Here is a 14,307-nt window from a genome sequence, read left to right on the forward strand (position 1 = left end):
AGTGGGGTAGATATTCATGAACGATATGAATATAAAGTGAAAAATGGCAAAGAGAAGTGCTGAGATTCTAGGGAAAAGGAGAGTTAAGAAGACAAAGTAGGGGGATTAAAGAGGTTTAGCAGACATTGAGGGCCTAATGTGTCATGAAAAAGAGGTATTAACAATTACAGCAGATGCACTTTGGAGGCAAACAGGTTTTCAAGGTTAGAAGAAAAGGTACAAGCTGCATCAATCCAGACAAGGGATGATAAGAACTTGAATGAAGACAAAACTTACTTTCTCATTAAAAGGAAAAGAGTTGGAGACAGTAGACAGGGCTCCAAAATGCTGTGCTAGTCTAAGTGTGAATGTCGTAAAGAATCTTAAATATTCAAATACTAAGGAAGGGGTTGGTTCTTATGGGTACTTTCACTTTCCAAATGACAATTCTTTCTCAAAGCTTTAGGCTCGGTTCGAATAATTGACCTTCATATTAACAGGAACAACTGAAAACATTCTGTTCTCTTTTCCTGATCATTTTAAAAATGCTTTGGTCTCATTTAGCTGGGCCTGCTGTAAGCTTAACAGCTCAAGATTAAAGTTCCCATTAGTGCTTCTTTTCTATGGTGTAGAAGTTTGAAAGACCAGGTTGAGCCAGTATGCCATTTGAGCTTTGAGTGTTCTAGTGAGTCTTTAAAAGTCACAGCACGGTGGGCAGTACACTGAATGGCAGAAAAATATATAATACCAGGAGAAGCCTAGTTTTCTTTATATATATATATAAAAAGTTCAAGGGCACATGTGTACAACATGCAGGTTTGTTACATATGTATACATGTGCCATGTTGGTGTACTGCACCCATTAACTCGTCATTTACATCAGGTATATCTCCAAATGCTATCCCTCCCTCCTCCCACCACCCCACAACAGGCCCCAGTGTGTGATGTTCCCCTTCCCGTGTCCAAGTGTCCTCATTGTTCAATTCCCACCTATGAGTGAGAACATGTGGTGTTTGGTTTTTTTTGTCCTTGCGATAGTTTGCTGAGAATGATGGTTTCCAGCTTCGTCCATGTCCCTAGAACATGAACTCATCCTTTTTTATGGCTGCATAGTATTCCATGGTGTATATGTGCCACATTTTCTTAATCCAGTCTATCATTGTTTGACATTTGAGTTGGTTCCAAGTCTTTGCTATTGTGAATAGTGCCGCAATAAACATACGTGTGCATGTGTCTTTATAGCAGCATGACATATATTCCTTTGGGTATATGCCCAGTAATGGGATGGCTGGGTAAAATGGTATTTCTAGTTCTAGATCCTTGAGGAATTGCCACACTGTCTTCCACAATGGTTGAACTAGTTTGCAGTCCCACCAACAGTGTAAAAGTGTTCCTGTTTCTCCACATCCTCTCCAGTAACTGTTGTTTCCTGACTTTTTTTTTTTCATTGAAGTTCTTTATTTCTGATATTTCTTGGTAACCATCCCTGCAGGGATAACATTCACACCACTGTAGAACTCTAGATTCTTTTTCTTTTTTTTTTTTTTTTTATTATACTTTAAGTTTTAGGGTACATGTGCACAACGTGCAGGTTAGTTACAAATGTATACATGTGCTACGTTGGTGTGCTGCACCCATTAACTCGTCATTTAACACTAGGTATATCTCCTAATGCCATCCCTCCCCCATTCCCCCACCCCACAACAGGCCCTGGAGTGTGATGTTCCCCTTCCTGTGTCCATGAGTTCTCATTGTTCAGTTCTCACCTATGAGTGAGAACATGTGGTGTTCGTTTTTTTGTCCTTGCAATAGGTTGCTGAGAATGATGGTTTCCAGCTTCATCCATGTCCCTACAAAGGACATGAACTCATCATTTTTTATGGCTGCATAGTATTCCATGGTGTATATGTGCCACATTTTCTTAATCCAGTCTATCCTTGTTGGACATTTGGGTTGGTTCCAAGTCTTTGCTATTGTGAATAGTGCCGCAATAAACATACGTGTGCATGTGTCTTTATAGCAGCATGATTTATAGTCCTTTGGGTATATACCCAGTAATGGGATTGCTGGGTCAAATGGTATTTCTAGTTCTAGATCCCTGAGGAATCACCACACTGACTTCCACAATAGTTGAACTAGTTTACAGTCCCACCAACAGTGTAAAAGTGTTCCTATTTCTCCACATCCTCTCCAGCACCTGTTGTTTCCTGACTTTTTAATGATCACTATTCTAAGTGTTGTGAGATGGTATCTCACAGTGGTTTTTGATTTGCATTTCTCTGATGGCCAGTGATGAAGAGCATTTTTTCATGTGTCTGTTGGCTGCATAAATGTCGGAGAAGCCTTGTTTTCAGAGTCAGATCCACAAAGCTAAAAACTGTGGTTCCTGTGCTCTCTAAATTGCAAATTAGGGAAAACTGCTTAATCTCATTTTGTTGGCGCTTGCAAATTTAGACTAATAATATTAATCTCAAAGGGTTCTGTGAGCATTTGTTGAAAGGATACATAATCACATATTAGATAAAATAATGTGTCATAGCAACATCTCTGGGATTAAAACATTACACGTGTTTACTGAGTGATTTCTTTTGCCAGCCCTCCTGTAGAAAAATCTAATAGAAACAGGAAAAATAAATTTCCAAAGGCTTTCCCTTTGCATATGCTGTTCCCTCTTTGCATATGCTGTTCCCCCTTGCTGCTTCCCCTTTGCATATGCCGTTCCTTTGTGTATGCTGTTCCCCCTTGCTGCTTCCCTTTCTGATCTCCTTAGCTTCTTGATTTCTTGTGATCTCAGCTTAGACACCACTTCCTTCAAGAAATTTTCTTAAAGGCTAAACTCTATGGTCTTTCTGAGGGTTCCAGTAGCCTCTGTGTTTCATTAAATTGACCTGTAATAACTTGTTTCCTTTTTAGATTCAGACATTACACTGTGAGTTTACTGAGAATAGAAAATGTTTCTGACCTCACTGTTTCCTTTCTTAATGCCGAACATAGTGACAGGTTCATTGTAAACATCAAAACATATTCGCTGATGAACTGACTCATGGGATAAGGCTACCCTAGAAGACAAATGATAAAAATAATCCCATCGTGTCATCAAATATGATAGGCTTATATCTATAGTGCATAATTGTTTTATAAGTTACTTGATAGTCTGTGGTTCCAATACCGATTACAAAACATGGTATCTTTGGATTACTGTTGGGTACTTCTAACTCTGTAAGTAGGGACATTACTTAATGTCTGTACTTACTGGAACCAGGGAGACTAAGCCATACAGGTATACTTCTGATAAGTCTAGTTCTAATTGAAATTATAATGGTTCCCCAAGCAGGTTACTAGAGGACTTTGAAAGTATTAATGAGAGAACAAGCAGGTTTTCACTTAATTTGACTACCTAGTTCTTAGACACAGATCCAATTGGTCTTAATTGGCCCAGTTGGCCTAATGTTATCATTTAATCACAAATAACTTCAGATATTGGTTAATCTCATACTTAACACCTAGATTTAAATCCAAAATGTCATGCTCACTTATTTTTATTTATACTAGTAATCCTTGTTCTAGAATAGCGAGAAGTGCAGCTATATTTGTTCTTTAACAACTTACTTAAAGAGTAGTTGATTTTACTTTTACCATTATTTATCTTTGCCTCTCCTCCCCGGGGCTGCTGTTAAAATTAATTTGCGTTTCAGACCTCAGGACTTTATATTGCTATTAGAGTTATGAAATGTTTTTACTCAGCACAACTAAGAACTGATGTTTTACCTCCCACTAATGGACCTTTAATTAGGCACTGTAATGAACCATTCTGTCATTCCTTCTTTTATAGAGAGAAGATTTTGTATATGCAAGATACAATTTTGACAGAACACCAGGTCCACTGAACCTTGTCGGCTTACATCTAATAGATCCTAAATTTATTACGCTTTTGTCAGCTGTTGAATTTGTCATTTTAATGCCACTGTCCACAGACTTATTATGCTGCCAAAAAAACAGCATCACCATACTGCAAGAATGTTTGTTGACATCTTGATCAACAACTCCTGGGGTCCAATTCTGACTATAATATTACTACTTCGGGACCTTGAGCAAGTTATTTAACCTCTGTCTAAGGATTAATTGGTAAATTTTAATAAGTGCTTTGCAGTAAAAGGTGGGAAGTGCTCTACTAATAGTGATAGTAAAATTATAATGCAGCTCTTTATAAAGCATCAGGCTACCTCAGACTGTGATTCTATTAAGTTGTCAATTAAAACATAAGCTAACTGAATTTATTCTTTGGAAGGATCCAAACTGCTATACAAACTATGGCCATATAGTATTTTTAAACTTAGTTTAAAAAAAATTAAGAATACTATTGTTTCAACTAATGAAAAAATAAAAACAAGAGGTGAAAATGACATGTTCTTTTTTTTGTTTTTTTTTTTTTTGAGACAGAGTCTCGCTTTGTTGCCCAGGCTGGAGTGCAGTGGCGCAGTCTCGGCTCACTGCAAGCTCCGCCTCCCGGGTTCACGCCATTCTCCTGCCACAGCCTCTCCGAGTAGCTGGGACTACAGGCGCCCGCCACCACGCCTGGCTAATTTTTTTTTGTATTTTTTAGTAGAGACGGGGTTTCACCGTGGTCTCGATCTCCTGACCTCGTGATCCGCCTGCCTCGGCCTCCCAAAGTGCTGGGATTACAAGCGTGAGCCACCGCGCCCGGCCTGAAAATGACATGTTCTATGTTGCTCTACCAATTGGGAACCAAAAGACAGAGGAGAAAATACTAGCTCTAGTTGAACCACATACAGTTACAAGATCATTGAACACTGATTAAATGTAATTTTACATTTAAGGTAAATTGATTTTAAATTGATTGTTCTTTTGTTAACATTTATTCAAATCATTTATTTTTATTTACGTATTTATTTGTGTGATTCTTTGTTCCTTTGTTCATTTGGCAAGTGCCATTGTTGGTTGTAGTCTCAAAAAGATCCCAGACAAGTAAGGGGAATGTACATAATCAACAGGTAAAAATGATCAGAGTCAGAAGAGGAGGGAGAGTTTGATTCAAACTGAGAATTTGAGCAATTTCAAAAAGAAAATGGTGTTTAAGCTGAGCAGAGTCACAGTGTCGGAAGCTGGCTCTATATAGGGAAGGGCAATTGGTGTGGTTTTACTAGAATAAAGGAGAGGCTGCAGACCTAGGATGGATAGTAATAGGGGTCTTCATTAAGTGGGATAGTTGTGTTGTCCTTCATTTGCATGGAATCATTTGGGGTCATGACAATGGTGGAACAGAAAATAAACAAACACACATGAGTTAGTGGGTGGAAGTTGTGTTGAGATAGTCTGCTGTGTTGTGAGGAGGGGAATGAGAATGGTGAAGATGTGAGCAATACATGAGAAAGGATAATTAGTGTTATTTATTTATTTATTCATTTATTTATTGAGACGAGTCTTGCTCTGTCGCCCCGGCTGGAGTGCAGTGGCGTGATCTCGGCTCACTGCAAGTTCTGCCTCCTGGGTACACGCCATCATCCTGCCTCAGCCTGCCTAGTAGCTGGGACTACAGGTGCCCGCCACTGCACCAGACTAGTTTTTTGTATTTTTAGTAGAGACGGGGTTTCACCGTGTTAGCCAGGATGGTCTCGATCTCCTGACCTCGTGGTCTGCCCGCCTCAGCCTCTCAAAGTGCTGGGATTACAGGCGTGAGCCACCGTGCCCGGCTAATTAGTGTTATAAAAAAAATAGGGATGTATGGATGTAACCAGATTGTATTTTCATATAAACTTCTGGCCTGTGATGCACATCATTTAAGAAATAAGTTAGGCAATGTGAAAAGGAACATTGGCCTAGGGTAGGGGCATCTACATATGTCAAGAAAAGGCTAGCTTGATATGATAAGTATAAACATTTGGAAAATAAACTACTTAAAAGTAAATGTTTTCTTGCTTCTGCAGAAGAGGCCCCTCTGTACCATCGGAGGCAAGATACTAAGTGTTACGCTTGATTCTCAAATAAGCCGATGATTATAGCTTGACTCTGTGCTGTTTCATGTAGTTCCTAAAATGACGGAAGACCTAGGCCACTCTGTGTGAAAATTCAATGATATTTAATGTAACTTTTGGGGATGTGACCTGAGCCCTGAAGCTAAATTGCCTGGTTTGAATCTTGGCTCTCGCAAATGCTAAATAGGTAATATTCAGAAGCTTATTTATTTTTTCCTGGTGTTCTCTTCTGTAATGAGAGTAAAAACAATATCTAGTTTATTGATAGGATTAAATGAATTAATAAAACTAATGCAAAAAAGTAATTAATTACAAGTGTCCTTGGGTGTAGAAAAATCTCAATAAATGTGACTGTGATAGAAAGCAATTTTATTGTGAATAAAATGAACTATGACTGACTTTTGAGAATAGATACTATGGGGCAAAGAAAGGGAGCATGGAGATCCATTAGTAATAATCCAGGCAAGAGATGCTGGTAGAATGGAGTGGTGAGAAGTATTCAGATGCTGAGTATATTTAAAGGTAAAACTCAGAGTGAAAACAGGAGGTAAAAAAAAGAGGGGGGGAGGTCAAAAAAATTCAATTATTTTGGTCTGGACAGTGAGTATATTTTCTTTTAAAGAGATAGAAAAGACTATGGTACAGATTGAGCATCTCTAATTGGAAAGTCTGAAATGTAAAATATTCTAATATCCAACAGTTTCGATTGCCAACATGATGCCACAAGTGGGAAATTTCACAGCTGACCTCCCGTAATGAGGGCAGAAGATTATAAAAAATACATATAAAATTACCTTCAGGCTATAAAGGTATATATAAAGTGTATATGAAACAGGAATTTTGTATTTAGACTTTTGTTCCATCCCCAAGATACCTCATTATACAGATGGACATATTCTAAAATTCGAAAAAAATCTGAAATCCAAAATACTTCTGGTCTCAAGTACTTGTTGAAAAATCTTGGGGTAAAAACAAATCAGTTTAAATTAGAGTGATAACAAGCTGTCAAACAGGTATAAAAACCTGGAATTCAGGAAATAGGTTAAGCAGGATATGTAAATTTACAGTCACTAGTATTTGGATGATGTTTAAAAAAAACATACAATTGGGTGAAATTGCCGAGGCAGTAGGTCTCAATTTTGGTTGCGTGTGTGAAACATCTGAAAGATTTCAATAATATAGATCCCCCAACAAAGGCTAGAGGAATGAAAATCTTTGTAGACTATGTTTTAAGAAGGATGAAATGATTAACTGCTGAAAGTAGATGTAAAATAAGAATTGAGATTTGATCATTACATATGGCAACATGGTGGACATTAAATAAAATCAATTAACTTGACTTTCATAAAAGATATTTCAGCAGAACAGCAAAGATAAAAACCTGACAGAGGTGGGATCAAAGAAAAAATATAAATAGAAGAATTGTGGAGAACAACTATATTTTCAAGTAATGCTTCTGTTAAAAAAGAGAAGGAGAGAGTAGAAAAATAAGGTTATTACAAAAAAGAGATGTGGGCACATGTGAAGGTTTTTTCCAGAAAGAACTTGGCAGACAGGAAAATCGTCATAAAGCAGGAGAAAGAGGGGACAATTGTGGGAGATGTGTTCATGAGTAGCCAAGAGGGGTCGGGACTTGAGATGGAGAGCATAGGGTTAGATGTAGCCTGGGGGTCCTAGTAACAAGAAGAAAGAGAAGTACATGGGCATAGGAGAAAGAAGCTGGGGGGATGTGCTAGTGTGAGTTTGCGGCAGCTCTCTTTAGATGGTTTCTATTCATATCAATAAAATATAAAGCAAGTTTCTCAGCTGAGGGTAAAGTTAGGGAGAAAGCATTGGAGGTTTCATGAGAAGGAGAAGGTGTGACATAGACATCTAGGGGAGTGGGAGAGTCAATGGATTAGGGAACTACATAGAAAGCCTTAGTAAGTGCCTATTTGAAATTAGTGATAGAATTGAAATGAGACCAACCAATATGATTAGATGTTTTTTTCAGTTGCATTCATCTATGGGATGTCAGTTCAGGAGAGATGGAGAATTGGATTTAACTGTGGTTATGGTTTGCTAAGAAGTGCAAAAGGGGAAGAGAGAGGAAGGCAGCTGAGGGTGTACACAGGGAATTGTTATAATAATGGACCATGGAATCAAAGCTGAGGGAGGAAGAAAGATAAAATCTTTACAATAAGAGAAAGGTGAAGAATGGGTAAATAATTGTTGGAGTGACAGAGACTGAACCTGAAAAACAGGGGAAAGTTAAAATTAAAATAATGGAAAGAGTGGATACAGGAAATCAGAAGATTAACATAAACATCAAAGCTGGCTTCTGGGTGCTGCTTTCACTTACAGTACTGACATCTGTCTCCGGTGTATTCCAGCTGGCAGTGGCAGTAAGGCTGGTTTCCAGCAGTCACAATGCAGGTTCCTCCATTTTGACAAAAATCCTCACAGACTGTCTTACCACAGTTTGGCCCAGTGAAACCCAGTGCACAGCTGCAGGTGGGTCTCCCTATTGGAAACAATAAGTAATAAAAAGCAAATTATTTGACCAAAATAGTTTATTTTCAAGGAATTTTCATGGGATAAAAGTTGAGAAGCCAGGTTTCTGGTCAAGGTCTGTCCATGATTCACTCTGTGACATTAGGCAGTTACAGTACTTCTTTGGGTCTCAGTTTTTCATATGTTCAAGGAAATCTAGGTTAGAAGCTAACCAAGTTTCAATTCAGTAAAATAATCAAAGATCATTTTATGAATAATTAATTATACTTGCATGCATGTATTGTTTGCTTAAAGTACTTCTTATTTTGACTTCTGTTCTCATATCCATTTGGCCCTTCCAATTATTTTTATTCTACTCATATGTGATAATACAGATTATATTTTCATTAGAACCTAAAATACAATTTCACATTGTTCAAACATCATCTACCAACCACCGCTGAATCTACATAAAACATTAGATTACACATGTTATAAATAAATCTTGTAATAAGTTTAAAGTAGACATGTAATTTATGATAATTAGATTTAGTAACATTAACTACTCTAGTTGACTTAAATACATATACTGTGGTTAGTACATAAGTGCTAAATCTTATTTTGTCTAATTGCGATATTGTTATTCATGAGAACGGACTGTACTTGTAGTCTAGTAAATAATAGGATGACTTAGAAGTTTAACGTGAACAACACGTAAGATCAAATATGACAGATCACCTTTGACTATTTTTCTTTATTTACTCTGTGGGGACTAACATCAGGATGAAAGGTGAACGGTCCTGTATGGTGTTTTGAACATAACACAGTTAACTCTTGTATATTAGGAATAAGTTTCTCTAACTGCTCAGGCTGTCAAGGACTGAGGAGAAAATGAAATATGGAACTAGCTCTGTAGGAGAGGAGAAGGAAAAAGAAAACAAAATGAACGGATGTCATTTAAATGGTAAAATGGTAAGTTTCAAAGTTTGCAAATATGTAAAGAAACAACAGGAAAGAGTATGAGAGAGACTTAGTTATAGATTTCAGTTAACTAAGAGGCAGACAATATCACTCAGTTGACTAGCATTAGAGAATATTCAAGCCATCTCTCTCTTATCTTTGTAGACCTAGAGAATATTCATGCCATTTCTCTGTCATCTTTGTAGACACAGAAGTGTAATTAAACTGATTAGAGAAACGCATGAGTGTAAATCTTACTAAGACTTGAAGTGTGAAAATGATATAATTCTCTATTGCTATAGATTCTATATTGAAGAAGTCTAAATCTTTTGAGAAACATTCCCCAGCGAGTACAATGCTTACAAATAAAATTCATACACATTTTTAAGAAAATGAGTGAATTGAGGCTCTATAACTTATTAACTTTGAAAGGGCTCTACATGCTCAAAAATGCTGGAGACTGATGCTCTAAATGAACAAAGTAATATACATTTTTATGGTGAGTAATATTTCTTTAAAACTTAGCATTTATGAATGTTATTACTTTGGTGGCAGATAAATGCCTATTAATGGCCTGAGAAGGTAAATTTTATATACGTTAAACGCTGAGTAATCTCATATTTTGTTGTTGCCAGAAAATGTTCACTAACTTTTAGTAGATATTTTCCTTAAAATGGCAATGCATTTTTCTAGTTGTTGTTGATACAGAAACAAAATAAGTTGTTGTTGATACAGAAACAAAATATCTTCACTGGCACATTAGTAGGTGAAAAACAAAGCTACACGACAACAAAACAAATAATGATAGTAAATGAAGAGGTTAATAACTGTTGGAACGTGATTAATGAAAAAAAAGAGCCCGAAACAACAGAAGTAATTCTTCAATTACAGTCCATGGATGCCTTACAGAGATATAGAACAATAGCAATAAAAATTACCATGAGCAAAACAATGAAATAAACAGCGCATAAAGTACAAAAACAATTAAAGTACATTAGAACAATCCAAAAAGGTGCCACACAGACATATGATGTGATCACTGTGGATTCATTGTGTTTTTTTATATGTGTTTTTCTTTAGGATTAGAAAAAGAAGTAAAATGATACAAGTGTGAAAGAAACAAACGGTACCTCCTGAGGTACTTGAAAATTCTTCTATCCCCGTCACTCAGAGAAATGACACTGAGCTTTCATGGTTTTGTCTCATTTACAGCTGTTTTGAAACTACAGCAGAGTGACCAGGTTGTCCACAGCTAGCATATGTCTTAGATCATTCAGAGTGCAGCTGAATTATTTTTAAAAGTTCTTATTTCTCTTCCTTTGAAGAGCAGATTTCTTTTTGACAAGTAGAAATCTTCATATTCAGGGGAATATTATCTACCAGAAATTATTTGATACACCTGATCTTTTGTTTGCTGATGGGAAGTGAACCTTGTGTTGCAGAATTGTATAATGGGCCCTATTTGCTGTTTTCAAGAATCTCTCTAGGTGCACCCTAAGACGTTGGATTGGATTCATTTACAGAGATTTTTAGGTAGCAGAATTTGATTTTGATACTTGAAAAAGAAACAGTCCTGTTATAGTGATTAAGGTATAGATTTATAGCAGAGATGCATCCAGGGAGCTGGGGAGTTGACAGCCTACAAGGGTAGCACAATCTGAAAGAGCATCAGTTGACCTTAGGAAAGAAGGGGAGGCTCCATACCTTATGTTTCCAGGCTCTAAATCAGTCTAGTTTTGACAGTTGCCTTAGCTCAGACACTAAGAATAAGGTTTTCACACTGCCTAGATTCATAGCCTATGTGTGTCAAGTATTGGTTGTGGGACCATGGGGAAATATGTGTTTGTATCCCTGTCTGTAAAATCAACATAATAATACTACCTACCTCATGGAGCTGTTCGGGAGAATCACGTAGAATAAATTAGATAACACATGCGAAGCATTTCTAACTGTACCAGCCACATAGAAAGCACAGAGTTATATTTTAGCTCTGATTATTATTATTTTTATTGTTATTATTATTTCTATTGAGTGAGATTCACCTTTTTTAGGCAGGACTTATTCTGTGGTTATGTCTACCAAGGTACTTAACAGTTTAAGCAAATCATTCTGAAACTTTTATTAAAGTTTATGTTTTATCTCCATTATTTATTTAAGATAAAATTAAATTTGAATTTCCTTTTATGGTTAGTGATGGGCTAGAGCTGAAATTCTCTATCAACTTTACTCTCAGGGTCTAACATTTTTAGACTTTGAAGAATGAGTCTTTCTTCCCCCTTGAGCTTCTAAATATGCTCAATTCTATCTTTCCAGAGGAAAGCACACACATACTACAAGAGCAAACAAACCAAAAAGCAAATCTAATATCTGCCAAGTCCATCTATTTGTACAAATTTTAATTTTGGTACATCCTTGAGCTTCTTCAAAAGACAATTATACTCTCTTTCTTCCCCCTTTAGCTTCTAAACATGCTCAATTCTATCTTTCCGAAGCAAAGAACAAACATACTACAACAGCAAATAAATCAAAAAGAAAATCTAATATCTTCCAAGTCTATTTGTACAAATTTTAATTTTGGTACATCCTTGAGCTTCTTCAAAAGACAATTATACTCTCTGCTCCCAATTTGATGAATATGTGACAGAGTAAAATATTCAATCATAAAAATCACATTCCAATCCTTCACTGAAGGTACAGATTTTTTTAACATAAAAAATAATGTATCTTAATATATTACTCTGTGCTCTCAGAAAACAGGCCAGAGGCCGGGCGCGGTGGCTCACGCTTGTAATCCCAGCACTTTGGGAGGCCGAGGCGGGCGGATCACGAGGTCAGGAGATCGAGACCACGGTGAAACCCTGTCTCTACTAAAAATACAAAAAAATTAGCCGGGCGTGGTGGCGGGTGCCTGTAGTCCCAGCTACTCGGAGAGGCTGAGGCAGGAGAATGGCGTGAACCCGGGAGGCGGAGCTTGCAGTGAGCCGAGATTGCACCACTGCACTCCAGCCTGGGCGACAGAGCGAGACTCTGTCTCAAAAAAAAAAAAAAAAAAAAAAAAAAAGAGGCCAGAACCCTCAATATGAATGTATTCCTCATATAAACTGATTTTAATTCTTTGGTGGTAAGAAAGGTTTAAGAATAATGTGTAGTGTTGCTTATCTATGTATATATATACATATATGTATATGTATTTTCTGTAGTTTATAAATATTCTGTACTTTATATACATAAAGTACAGAAAAAATCAAAGTGCATTAGAATATGTATACTAATATATGAATATATATGCAATAGTGTGCATGTATGTGTATGTGTGTATATATACACATATACATATATATACATATATACATATATATACACACACACTATTTCAAAACTCACCTCTAATCACTTCCTCACTGAATCCATTAATTACTTCTCAACCATTATCTTCTTCAAATTTTCTCTTTAATTACACAATGTTGACTAATATCTCTACCTGGCAGATATTTCTCCAGTGGCTTCTGAAACACTAGCTTTATTGATTTCTCTATTGATTTCTCTTTTTTTTTTTTCTGACTGCCTTTTTGTACAATTGTCTTCATGTTTTCTCTTTCTGTCTCTCAAAAAGTGTTCTTCTAAACTTCTTTCTGGTGATATTACCCAATTTTATGGCTTAAATATTTATCTTTCTGTCTAAATGCCTCTGTCCCAATTTTCTGATTCTGGGCTCATTCTTCTTCCTAAACTTCAGACCTTCAATTTTACTCCTTGTATGTTTCCATGTTGATGTCTCTGGACAGTTGGTAAGTTCATCGACTCCTCCCACTCTCTAAAAGAGTAAACTTTGTCCTCCATGGCATACATACTTTCACTAGACTATAGCTGCTTTTAGTGTTAGGTCTACTTCATATACAAGTTGCACTCTTGAATTAGTTAGCAAAGTGCTTTGCTAGATAATTACTATGATGGTTTATTTTATGTGTCAACTAGCCTGGGCAAAGGGATGCCAAAGTAACTGGTAAAATATTACTTCTGAGTGTGTCTGTAGAGGTGGTTGTGGAGGAGATTGGCATTGGAATAAGTAGACCAAGTAAGAAAGATATTTCCTCACCAGTGTGGGTGGGCATCATCCAATTCATTGAAGGCCCAGTTAGAATAAAGGTGGAGGAAAGGTGAATTCTCTTTCTTGATCTGGGACATCCATCTTCTCCTGGCTGAGGACATCAAAGCTCCTGGTTCTTGAGCATTCAGACTCAAAGACTTACACCAGAATTGCTTCCTCCTCCCACCCAGTTGCTCAGGTCATTGGCCTTAGACTGAGAGTTACACAATTGGCTCCCTTAGTTCTCAGATTTTTAGACTTAAACTGAATCACAGGACTGCCTTTGCCGGTCCGAGTGTGCAGACAGTATACCATTGAACTCCTCAGGCTCCATAAGCACATGTACCAATTCCCATTATAAATCTCCTTCATGTATATATGGACATACACACACACACACGTATATACCTTATTGGTTCTTTTTCTTTAGATGATACAAATATATATGCATAAAATAAATGGAGATTAGTTCTGTTTATTTATACTATTTTTCTTCATAGATAGAAATTCTTTACATATATCTTCTAAAATGTTCCAGCAATTGGTCATACCACAAAGTCATAAAAATAAACTCTTTATTTCTTACTTATTTATTTGAGATGGGGTCTTGCTCTGTTGCCCAGGCTGGAGTGCAGTGGCAAAGTCTTGGCTCACTGCAACCTCCGCCTCCCGGGTTCAAGCAATTCTTCTGCCTCAGCCCCCCTAGTAGCTGGAACTACAGGCACCTGCCACCATGCCCAGCTATTTTTTGTATTTTTACTAGAGATAGGGTTTCATTATGTTGGCCAGGCTGGTCTCAAATTCCTGACATCATGA

The 14,307-nt window shown here is 37.0% G+C and overlaps 1 protein-coding gene across 1 annotated transcript in view; it reads right to left on the reverse strand.

Moving 5' to 3' along the window:
- The window catches only part of LRP1B (LDL receptor related protein 1B), a 1,943,477-nt gene that overhangs the window by 64,804 nt on the left and 1,864,366 nt on the right, over nucleotides 1-14,307 (reverse strand). The window contains exon 84 of the mRNA XM_055261032.2: nucleotides 8,314-8,475. Coding sequence (XP_055117007.1) covers nucleotides 8,314-8,475 — 162 coding nt within the window. The remainder of the gene's footprint in view (nucleotides 1-8,313; nucleotides 8,476-14,307) is intronic.

Source organism: Symphalangus syndactylus, chromosome 22, assembly GCF_028878055.3.
Source record: "Symphalangus syndactylus isolate Jambi chromosome 22, NHGRI_mSymSyn1-v2.1_pri, whole genome shotgun sequence".
Lineage (NCBI taxonomy): Eukaryota > Metazoa > Chordata > Mammalia > Primates > Hylobatidae > Symphalangus > Symphalangus syndactylus.